At 45.0% G+C, this 11,785-nt stretch overlaps 1 protein-coding gene across 4 annotated transcripts in view; it reads right to left on the bottom strand.

The window, feature by feature from the left end:
• Rnf10 (ring finger protein 10) overlaps window positions 1-7,571 on the bottom strand; it is a 37,183-nt gene extending 29,612 nt beyond the window's left edge. For all 4 annotated transcript variants that reach the window (XM_005344300.2, XM_005344298.2, XM_005344299.3 and 1 more), the window contains exon 1: window positions 6,951-7,571. In XM_005344300.2, coding sequence (XP_005344357.1) covers window positions 6,951-7,107 — 157 coding nt within the window. In that variant the 5' untranslated portion in view covers window positions 7,108-7,571. The remainder of the gene's footprint in view (window positions 1-6,950) is intronic.
• Between the last annotated feature and the right edge of the window lie 4,214 nt (window positions 7,572-11,785).

Consider the following 11,785-nt stretch of genomic DNA (forward strand, 5'->3'; position numbering starts at 1 on the left):
ACCATCTGGAATGAGGTCTGGTGCCCTCTTCTGGCCTGCAGACATACACACAGACAGAATATTGTATACATAATAAACAAATAAATAAACATTTAAAAAAAAAAAGAAAAGAAAAGAAAAGAATGTCTAGGACCCAGGGGGCCCAAAATAGACTTAAGAGAATCAGGCAAGGTAGCTCACCTTGAACCCTGGTGTTCCAGAGGTTGCAGAATTTCTGTGTGCATTTGAGGCTAGCGAGGATTAAACTGCAACACTTGCACGGGGTGGGGGTAAGAGGTACTGAAGAAACTGGAAGAAAAAGGCCGCACACCTTTACTCATGTAAAGGTCTTCAAGAGAGTCTGACATATAGCCAGAACTGACAACTACCAAGAAATACTATCAAGACATAGTCCTGAACTGATAAAACCATTAATTAGATGGTGCAAATCCAGAACCTAAGATCTAAGAATCAATAAACAAGAGACCTAAAACTTTAATCCAATGCCTTAACTGTTCCTTATTTTCCAAATGGGAAAGTCCCTGCCAAGGACAGCAGACCACTCTCCATCTCTCCTGCCCCCTCACCAAACCAGGGTCAGTTTCTCACAGGTGGGGGAAATCATCAACATTTCCAGGTCCAGTTCTAACACGCAGCACTGCCAAGGTCAGAAAAACAGCCAAAGTTTCTGCTGCTGGTTCATGCTGTAATTGCAAATAAGTTGTTTATCCACCATCCAAGCAGTTGACAAGCGGCTTGAGAGGAGCTGGCCTTAGTTACACACTCAACTGACAACAAACCAGATCCTGCTGGAATGAAATATTCTAAATGAAGAGAGCCATATCAGTATCTGGGCCACAGCATGTGCCAGCGAGCTACCTGCTATCACTGCAACACTTGCAACTCTTCATTTCTGTATGGATATAAATAGCTCATACTATAACCCTACTTCCTCAGAGAATCTTCAACCGGGCGGTGGTGGCGCACGCCTTTAATCCCAGCACTCAGGAGGCAGAGGAAGGCAGATCTCCATGAGTTCGAGGCCAGCCTGGACTACAAGAGCTAGTTCCAGGACAGGAACCAAAAAGCTAGGGAGAAACCCTGTCTCGAAAATTCAAAAAAAAAAAAAAATGAGAAAAAACATCTAAAATATTATCTTCTATAGTAGTGGCACATATGATTAGAAAAGTCTACTATACTAATAACAGACACAATCATTCTCATCAACAGCACCCACTGGAGGCTGGACATGGCTCAAGAGGTTAAGAGTACTGGAGTTCAGGGCTGGAGAGATGGCTCAGTGGTTAAGAGCATTGCCTGCTCTTCCAAAGGACCTGAATTCGATTCCCAGCAACCACATGGTGGCTCACAACCATCTGTAAAGAGGTCTGGCCTTCAGGCATACACACAGACAGAAAATTGTATACATAATAAATAAATATTAAAAAAAAAAAGAGTACTGGAGTTCAGATAACTGGGTGTCCTCACACCTTCAAGCCCAGTTCTGAGGGAGCTTTGAAGGGGGCAGAGACAGTCAAGTCAGATTACCTACTGACCCAGCTTCTGATCCCAGGTAACAGAAGAATGTCAGTCAGGACAGGATTTCACACTACCAACCTCAAAAATAACTTCTTCAGAACACCCGACCTTCCCTTAACCTCCATGGCTGCACCTTCCACTTATGGGGAAAGAACAAGAGCAGGCTTTCAGGACAGGGCCTACTGTTTGCCTGAATCCCTGACCTCTCTCCTAAACTTTTACTTTCTACTATATGGCATCCCTTGCTCCCTAAACTTCCTCTCTCCTCTGGGCTGTATTGTTGGGACAGTCGCTGGTAAGTAAACTGTTCTAACAACAGTCTGTCCTACTGGAATAAAGCTGAAGCAATTAGCCAAGGCCAAGGTTGTGAACAGAAAGACCAAGGAGCAGGATCCTGGTAGTCAATTAATATACTAGTGAAAGGGCCATGTAAACTAGCCACAGGAGCACAGGAAAACACATCAAGTATATTCATGTAGTTAGAAAGCGGTGGCAGCTCACGCCTTTAATCCCAGCACTTGGGAGGCAGAGGCAGGATCTCTGTGAGTTCAAAGCCAGCCTGGTCTACAAGAGCTAGTTCTAGGACAGGCTCCAAAGCTACAAAGAAAAAAAAAAAGGGAAGGAAAGAGAGAGAGAGAATAAAGAAAGAGAAAGAAAGCAAATGACTAGTTATAACTTACACAGTTTATAGGTACCAAGGAGTTCTTTTATATGGGACAAAAGAGACAAAAAAGGAAAAACTAAGCTAGTGGTGGTGATGCCCTAGGTTCCAGTTCTTGGAAGATGGAGACAGGAGGATCAGGGAGTTTAAGGCAGAATGGGATTCGGTTTTAGAGATATGACACTGTCTCTAGAAACCAAGTAAGTTGTGTGTGTGTGTGTGTGTGTGTGTGTGTGTGTGATTTGCACTGGCAAAAGAAAGTGAAACTGTATCTTTCATTTCACGCTTCTATTCCAAGTCGGGACTCTGAAATTCAAGAGGTCCTTTCAACAATGAGTCAGCCTCTGGAATACTCCTAAAACAAGCCTCTGGTCAGCGCCCATCTCAAAGTCACTGCATCAGTTCTCAAACTGGCTTCATTGGCAGTGCTCTCAGACGCAGTGTTTCTCATTTGGCTTGGTAAAGGGTCTTATCATGTAACCAGGCTGCCCTGAAGCTTGTTTATAGCCTAGTGTGGCCATCGAACTCATGGTGTTGGGTTATACACTGTGTCCAATACACTCGGCTTCATTTACAGTTTGCAATTCATTTGTTTTCTTTCTGTAGTATTGGAGCCTGTCCCAGAACTCACTCTGGAGATAAGACTGTCCTAGAACACAGGTATCTGCCTGCCTCTGCCTCCCAAGCGCTGGGATTAAAGGCGTCACCACCTTATTTTACTTTTTATGTGTATATGGGTGTTTTGCTTGCATACATGACTGTACACATGTATGTTTGTGACTATGGAGGCCAGAACATTGTGGGGCTAAGGACCAAACCCAAGTCTTCTGTACAGCTGGGCAATGGTGGCACACATCTTTAATCCCAGCACTCAGGAGACACAGGCAGGTGGATCTCTGTAAATTTGAGGCCAACCTGGTCTACAGAGCAAGTTCCCTGAAATCCAAAGTTACACAGAGAAACAGTGTCTTGAGAAAACAACAACAACAACAAAAGTCTTTTGTAGTCTCTCCAGTCAGGCGATCAAAAGTAGGGCCAGTTTTAATTCCAGCTGGTCAAGGTGCTTGACACCAAGCCTGACCACCTATCCCAAATAAATATACATAGGAAAAAAAATTTATTATGCCAGTAAGGTAGCTTAGTTATTAAAGGCACCCACTGAATATGCTTGAGGACCTGAGAGCTGAGTTTGATCACTGGAACCCATATTTTAGAAAATAAGTGGATCTCTGTGAATGATAGTAAATAAATAAATGTCCCTCTCATACATGGCATAATAAAAAGGGAGACTAAAACAAGAGGATATTGACTCTCCAGCAAAAATGTACATAACTACTGTATGTGTGTATATATATAATATATATAGCCTCCCTAGTGCTGGGATTAAAGGCGTGCACCACCACCGCCTGGCTAATATTTAAAGTTAAACTATATAAAAACATTTCAGTTGGGCAGGCTAAGTGTAAACCCAGCAATTCCAGGCTGAGGAAGGAGGAGGGTCTGAGGCCAACCTCAGCTGCACAGTACCATCCAGACTAAAACAAATAAGCAAGCAGGTGTGGTGGCACACACCTTTAATTCCAGCACTTCTGAGGCACAGACAGGTAGCCCTCAGAGTCTGAGACCAGCAAAAGCTATGCAGGGAGATCTTATTTAAAAGAAACAAGAGTTTTGGCAGATCTTGAGTTCAAGACCAGCCTGGTTTATAGAATGAGTTCTAGGACACCCAGGGTTAAATAAATAAACTGTTGACACTTGAAGCAGAGACTCACTCTGTAGCCCAGGCAGTCTGGGACTCCCCGTTCAGCACAAACTGGCCTTAATTTGAGGTGGTCCTTCTCCAGCAACTGAGCACTGGGATTATAGGTGTGAGCCACTAACTACATTCAGTTGAAATCTTAACTGTGTTTTAAGTGTGTTTTATATAAAGTATTTAACTGCAAGAAAACAGAATGACATCAGCACCTGGGAGGCAGTCAAGCGACTAGAGTCTCCTAGGCAAGCCTAGCCTACTTAGTGAGGCTTTTTTTTTTAAAGATTTTATTTATTTATGATGTATACAACATTCTGCCTCCATGTATGCCTGCAGGCCAGAAGAGGGCACCAGATCTCATTACAGATGGTTGTGAGCCACCATGTGGTTGCTGGGAATTGAACTCAGGTCCTCTGGAAGAACAGTCAATGCTCTTAACCACTGAGCCATCTCTCCAGCCCCCTTAGTGAGACTTTTTAAAATTAAAAAAAAACAAAAAACAAAAAAAAAACAGAGAGACCGACAGTGGTGGCACATGCCTTTAATCCCAGGACTTGAGAGGCAAAAGCAGGTGGATCTCTTGAGTTTGGGCCAGCCTGATCTACAGAGTGAGTTCCAGGACAGTCAGAGCTGTTACACAGAGAAACCCTGTCTTGAAAAACCAATTAATTAATTTAAAAAAAAAAAAAAAAAAAAAAGGACAAAGTCAGAATGTCCTAAACCACCACCACTCATCACACACAGCTCTGCTGAAATGCTACCACTGACAATTACTTGTTTTGGTCCAGCTACAACAACGCCGGGTAGCACACTGCTAGATAATTTCAACATTCTCCTCTACAGTAATGTCTTACACACATCAGCTTTTTAATTTTTAAAAATATATCATAATCATGTATGTGCACTGAGTACTTGTGAGGAAGAACGTGGAGTTGGTTCCTTCCTTCCACCTGCCCAGCAGTGAGCCCTCTTTGGCCCTCTGTTATTTGTTTGGTCTATCACAGCTTTGGCCTGTGGTTCACTAAACAACAAACAAAGCATTTATTGCAGCTGACTCATGCATGAATGCATTTTAGTGACTTAAATAGGGCCCTAAAAAGTTAGTTGAGAATTCTTGGGTAATCAAAGCTTAATATTACATCTCCAAGCAGGGTGCAAAAGCTAAGTCCATCAATTTGAGATACATCCTAACAACAGCCAAGAAAAAAAGATTCGTGATAAAGCTACTTGTTGGCGGAAGACTCCAAAATTAGTTTACACAATTCCTGACTTGGCATGAAGTTACACTAATTCCTCCTTAGATATTTAAAACACTAGAATGTCATGGATGGTGACAACTGGTCTCCGCAGGCAAATTCTGCAAACCCTCAACTGGTAAAGGAGTTTGTCACACCCTGCAGAGAAACTCTCAAAGTCAGTAAACCTTAAAAATTTGGTGTGTGTGTTTTTTTAATGTTCTTCCTTTTAATTTAAATCGGAGGGGTGGAAAGGATCAAACCCAGGCCCTTGTATACTCTAGGCAAGTATACAAGTATCTCTACCACTGACCCACATCTCTGGCCTACAGCTTTTTGAATCAGACTGTTACTTCCAAAGGTCCCCTGTCACACACACCTACTCTGAGTCCATATAATGTTACTTGCACTTACGGTTTCCCAGGGCTGATTGTTTGAGCACTGACAAGCAGTGTTCTTTTCCCTGGGGATCACCTCTCCTTCTCCCAGTTTTACTAAGTTGCCTGTAGTCCTTTGTGTAGGGTTGAGGCCTTGTAGGCGTCCCCCATCTAGTCTGGCATGTTCACTGATATATTCGCACACAAAAATATATACATACATACACAAAAATACATATATGTAAGCAAAAACAATTAATGAAAAAAGAGGCCATGAATTTGAAGGAGAGGGGGCAGGTTATATGGGAAGCTTTGGAGGGAGGAAAGGGAAGGAGAAACACTGGAATTAAATTACAATCTCAAAAACAAACAAAACCCCACATTGCTATTATAGCTAATATGTTGAAAGTCTAAAAGAGAACAAGGATTTGTACATAGTTCTGAAACATGATGGAGAAGGCTGGACTGAGGATTCTACCAATTCCCAACAACCTACAGTCTCAGTTGATTCTCTAAAAGGGAACAACTCCACCTTGCTACACTGGACAATTAGAATAGCGACAACAGAGACAAAAGTTCAGCCCAGTACTTTGTGCATGATCGTTAACTTATCATACGCTATGTTAATATTAAGCACATATTAATGACATATTTCCCCGTGAAAGCAAAACACCTATAACCACACACAATTGGCATAATGTTTTTGGTGCAAGTAGTTGTCGAGTACTTTGCTCATTTACTTCTTTTTTTTTTTTTTTTTCCTTTTTCAAGACAGGGTTTCTCTGTGGCTTTGGAGCCTGTCCTGGAACTAGCTCTATAGACCAGGCTGGTCTCGAACTCACAGAGATCCACCTGCCTCCCGAGTGCTGGGATTAAAGGCGTGCGCCACCATCGCCCGGCGCTCATTTACTTCTTGCACTCTTTTACAGGTAAGGCAAGCTCAAGGACTGAACCTAAAAAGACGGAATACAGACTCCGCACGCTTTACCATTCCACGATGAGTCCTCTTAAAGGAGCAGCTCTGGAGCCAGATGTAAGTCTGAAAACCCTTGGGCCTCACCCTCTTATTTAATCTGGAATGCTACCCAATGTTAATCCAACACAAACTCGGTGGTTTTGGAGCGTGGACTGATGAGTCACAAAAACCACCTAGGTCTTAAAGCCTGCTGTGAGGTACTTGTTACCTGGATGACCTTAACCCTTTCTAAATCTCAGATTCCTCGCCTGCAAAATGGGGCTAAGAATAGCGCCTACTTCAGCCAGCTGTTTTGAATATGAATACAAGGGCCTAAATTAACCACGCGGTGCAGAGCAGCTTAATCGTACACACTGGACCTCAGGACGAGGGAAGGGAGGGTCGTTTGTCCCCAAGTGACCCCGCAGACCCGACCTCCGCTGGCTCTTACCGCTCTTGGGTTTAGACTCGCCGGCCGGCCCCGCCGAGGCGGAGCGGGGCGGCTGTTGCCCTTTGCTGCTGCCCGAGGAGGCGGAGGAGCTGTTGGAGCCGCTGTTCTTGTCCATGTCGGAGGCGGTGGCGGCGGCGTTGGGGGAGCTCTGCGGCATCAAAGGGGGCCTCGGCGGCGACGGCGGTCGGAGCGGAGCGGGCGCGGCGGGGACCCAGGCTCATGGCGTTCAGGGCCGGCGGGGGTCGGCGGCGGCAGCGGTTCTCGGCCTTCATGGCGACATTTTTCCTTGTTTCCTTCCTCAGCTTCTCAAAATGGAAGGAGAAGCGACAGGTGGGGCTTTGGGCCCAGCGGCGGCGGTGACTGGAGGAGGAGGAGAAGGAGGCCGGGGCTCGGAGGTCCGGGCCGGGCCTGGCGGGGCGGAGGCTGCGGGGGAAGGGGAGGTGCGGGAGGGTCGCGAGCCCCGCCGGCCGGCCGGACACGCTCTCCCGCCGCGGGGCAGGAGAGAGGGCTGGCTGTCTCGGTGCCGGGGACCGGAGTCTCCGACACAGCGTCCGACACTCGCCTCTAAGCCGAGGCCGAGGTGCTCCGGGAATGGCGACGAGTCGCCAAACAGCATCTGAAAGAACCCGGATGGACTATTTATAAAGTCGCCGTGTGTGCGTGGTGCATTCCGGGAAGTGTAGTTTTCGCCAACATCCGGGTCCAGGAACGGGTCCGCAGGGGAGAGACCGATGTAAGACTTGTTATTACTATTGATTTTTCTCTCTTCCCTTTTTTCCTTTCTTCCCTCACTTCCTCCCACATTCCTGTTTTTGAGACAGTGTTTCACCAGATAGCCCTAACTGTACTCATTATGTACTTATTGTGTATACCAGGCTTCAAAATCACAAATTTTCCAGCCTCTGCCTGCCAAGGGCTGGACTTTAAAAAAAAAAAAAGGTGTTTGGGTGTTTGTCTGGTACCAAACAAACACATGGTGCACAGATATACATACAGGTAAAACACCCATACACAAAAAAATTATAAAAAGCCAAGTGGAGTGTGATGGCTCGCCTACAATTCCAGCGCATAGGAGGCAGAGATGGGGAAATGTCCAGAGCAGACTGGCTAGCCAGATTAGCTGAAATGGCGAGTCCACCTAGAGACCCTCATTCAGTAAAGAATGTGGAGAGTCATGGAGGAAGACACTCAGCGTCAGCTCAGAACTCCATGCACACGTGCATATGTGGGAAAACATAATGCATGCAAGCTGCATCATATGTAAAAATCAGTAAGAAGGAAATGACGTGGTATAGTTAAGTGAGGATATGCTAGTTATGCAGAGGACTTCTTAAAAAGTGGGCTGGAGAGATGGCTCAGTGGTTAAGAGCACTAATTCTTCTTCTAGAGGTCCTGAGTTCAATTCCCAGCAACCACATGGTGGTTCACAACCATCTATAATGAAATCTGGTGCCCTCTTCTGGGGTGTAGGTACACATGCAGGCAGAATACTGTATATGTAATAAATAAATAATCTTTTTAAAAAAATGCTGCCAAGTAGAGGACACACAGAAGAACTCCATTTTTAAATTTTTTTTAAATGGTGTTATGGATCAAATTCAGAGCCCCATACACACAAATAAGTTTTCAACCTATGAGCTACTCCCTCAGAAGATTAGTGGAATTTTAGCAACCAGATTGGTACATGCCTGTAGTCTTAACACTCAAGAAACCAAAGCAGAAAATATAGAATGTAAGGGTAGCCTATGCTATATAGTGAGATTAAGTCGCATGAGAGAGAGAGCGAGAGCGAGAGCGAGAGCGAGAGAGAGCGAGAGAGAGCGAGAGAGAGCGAGAGAGCGAGAGAGCGAGAGAGAGAGAGAGAGAGAGAGAGAGAGAGAGAAAGAGAATAGCTTAGTGGGAGGGTACTTGCATGGGCAAAGCTTTGAGTTTGATCCCCAGTATCATGGGGCGGGGGTGAGATAAGGAGAATAATAAAGCATGGCTGGAGAGATGGCTCAGTGGCTAAGAGACTGTGCTGTTCTTCAAGAGGACCTGAGTTCTGTTGAGTTAGGCAGCTCCCAACCACCTGAAACTGCGGCTCCAGGGGATCCAATGCCTTCTAGTCTGTAGAGGCACCTGCACACATGTGCACAGACCCACACACAGGTACACATACACACGATTTATAAATAGTAAAAATCCATCTTGAGGCAGAGGCAGAGAGCTCTCTAGGTTTCAGGCCAGCCGGGGATACATGGTGAACCCCGTGTCAAAAAAAAAAAAAAGGAGGAATCAAACTGTAATTTGAAACTCTCTAGTTTTTTATTATCATATAGTACATGAGCCATTATATAGTATGGGAGAAATCACAGTTAAAGTGGAATGCAGACCAAGAGGAGCATACTTTTCAATTTTCATTTATTTCATTTTTAAGTGTATGTCTGCACATGATGCGCGTGCCTAGCACCTCTAGAGGCCAGAAGAGGCACTGGGTCTCCTGGCACTGGAGCTACTGCACCATGTGGGTGCTGGGAATCAAGCCCAGGTCCTCTAGAAGAGCAGCTAGTGCTCTAATTGCTGAGCTATCTCACCAGCCTCTTGGAAGCAAAGGTGTAAGTATACCACCATAGCCAATCTTTAAAGACTGCTGAATTTATTTGTGTGTGTGTGTGTGTGTGTGTGTGTGTGTGTGTGTGTGTGAATGTATGGGGCATGTGCCATGGTTCACATGTACAATAAGAGGGCAACTTGTGGGAATCAGTTCTCTCCTACCAGGATGGAATTCAGACTGTTAGCCTTGGCAGGGAGCACCTTTAGGCTCTGAACCATTTCACTGGCCTGCAAGCATCATTTAGAAAGGTTCTCCTGGGCTGGAGAGATGGCTCAGTGGTTAAGAGCACTGGCTGCTCTTCCAGAGGTTCTGAGTTCAATTCCCAGCAACCACATGGTGGCTCACAGCCATCTGTAATGAGATCTGGTGCCCTCTTCTGGCCTACAGGCATACATGGAGGCAGAATGTTGTATATAATAAATAAATGAAAAAAAGAGAGATGGCTCAGTGGTTAAGGGCATTTGCTGCTCTTGCAGCTGAGATTTGGTTACTGGGTGGCTTGCAACCATCCCTAGTTTCACATGTCGGATGCCCCTTTCTGGCCTCTGAGGGCACCAAACACACATGAAGTACACTTAAAATCACTTAAATACATGCATGCCAAATATTCATACACATCAAATAAACCTTTTTTTTTTAAGTTCTGGGGGCACCAGATGTCATTATAGATGGTTGTGAGCCACCATGTGGTTGCTGGGACTTGAACTCAGGACCTCTGGAAGAACAGCCAGTGTTTTTAACCTCTGAGCCATCTCTCCAGCCCCTGACCTCACACTCTTACTATTCCTGACTTGGCCTCACAAGCAATGATCTCCCAGTTTTTGTTTGGCTTTGCTCTTTTGTTTGTAGGGCAAGGGATCCTCAGTACTGAACTTAGGGCGTTGGACATGCTGGGCAAGGACTTGACCTCAGTCTTTTTCTGCCTTTTACTTCGAGATAAGGTCTCACTGAATTGTCAGTACTGAGCTTGAATTAGGATTCTTCTACCTCAGCACCCCGTCAAGTATCTGTGATTACAGAACTTCTCCATCAGGTCCTGCTTTCTTTACACTTTATAGACTCTCTCTCTCTCTCTCTCTCTCTCTCTCTCTCTCTCTCTCTCTCTCACACACGCACACACACACACACACACACACACACACACACACACGCACACACAGAGCTTCAGTTCGAAAGTGTAATGTGATGTCCAAAAGGAACAGCCCCAAATCCTGAGATCCATTCTTACACATAAGTAGATGAGCTGGGAGTACTAAAATTCTGTGATGAAATTTTATTGCACATAGCAAAGACCGGAGAATTCTAAGTGTGTGGATGAATAGTTTCTTCCTTCTGCCATTCATAAAAATGGAAGAGAGGGGCAGAGACTCCCAATGCAGTAGGTGTCCATCTGTTCGGCTATATTAAACCAAGAAGAGACTTTTCATTTCAGATTAGTTTTTTAGGATCCTTGGCACTTTCTCCTTGTTGAAATATTTACAGAAAATATCCATTTGAAAGGGGAATTAAAACAGAAACAGAAATTCAAGAAAAACTTCGCAGCCTCTATGCTCGCTTTTGTACAAGATGGTCTGTAATGCCTTGTCCTTTCCGTTAACAAATAAATAAAAATAAAAGGAAGCCATGCCTAGTGATGCAGGCCTTTAATTCCCCCTCACAGGAAGGTCAAAAGTTCCAAAGCCTGTAGGGTGACAGAGTTCAAGGTCTTGGCAACTTAGTGACATCTATCTCAAAATAAAAGATAAAGGCTGGCAAGGTGATTCTGCAGGTCAGAGTGCTTGCTGAGCAAGCCCAAGGTTCTGAGTTCAAGTCCCAGAGCCCATGGAGAGCTGACTTCTGAAAATCATCTCCTGACCTCCAGACATGGACCTTGGCATGTGTGTGCCTGTGCGTGTGAGACACAAATAATGAAAATTTAAAGATCAAGTACACTGAGTGGTGGTGGTGCATGCCTTTAATTTTAGCACTCAGAAGCTGAGGCAGGCAGATACCTGAGTTCAAAGCCAGCCTGGTCTACAGAGCGAGTTACAGAACAGCCAGGGCTGCACAGAGAAACCCTGTCCCAGAAAACAAGCAACATCAAGAACAACAAAATTAAATACATTTAAAAAGCACCAGGATGTAGATCGCTGGCACGACCTTGGCCAAGCGTGCACAAGGGCCAGAGTCCAATCCAAAAGACACTAAAAAGGGATGGGAGTAGCACGGGCTTATGTTCTCAGTCCTCAGGATGAAACTGAAC

This window comes from Microtus ochrogaster, chromosome 2 (assembly GCF_000317375.1).
Source record: "Microtus ochrogaster isolate Prairie Vole_2 chromosome 2, MicOch1.0, whole genome shotgun sequence".
Classification (NCBI taxonomy): Eukaryota; Metazoa; Chordata; class Mammalia; order Rodentia; family Cricetidae; genus Microtus; species Microtus ochrogaster.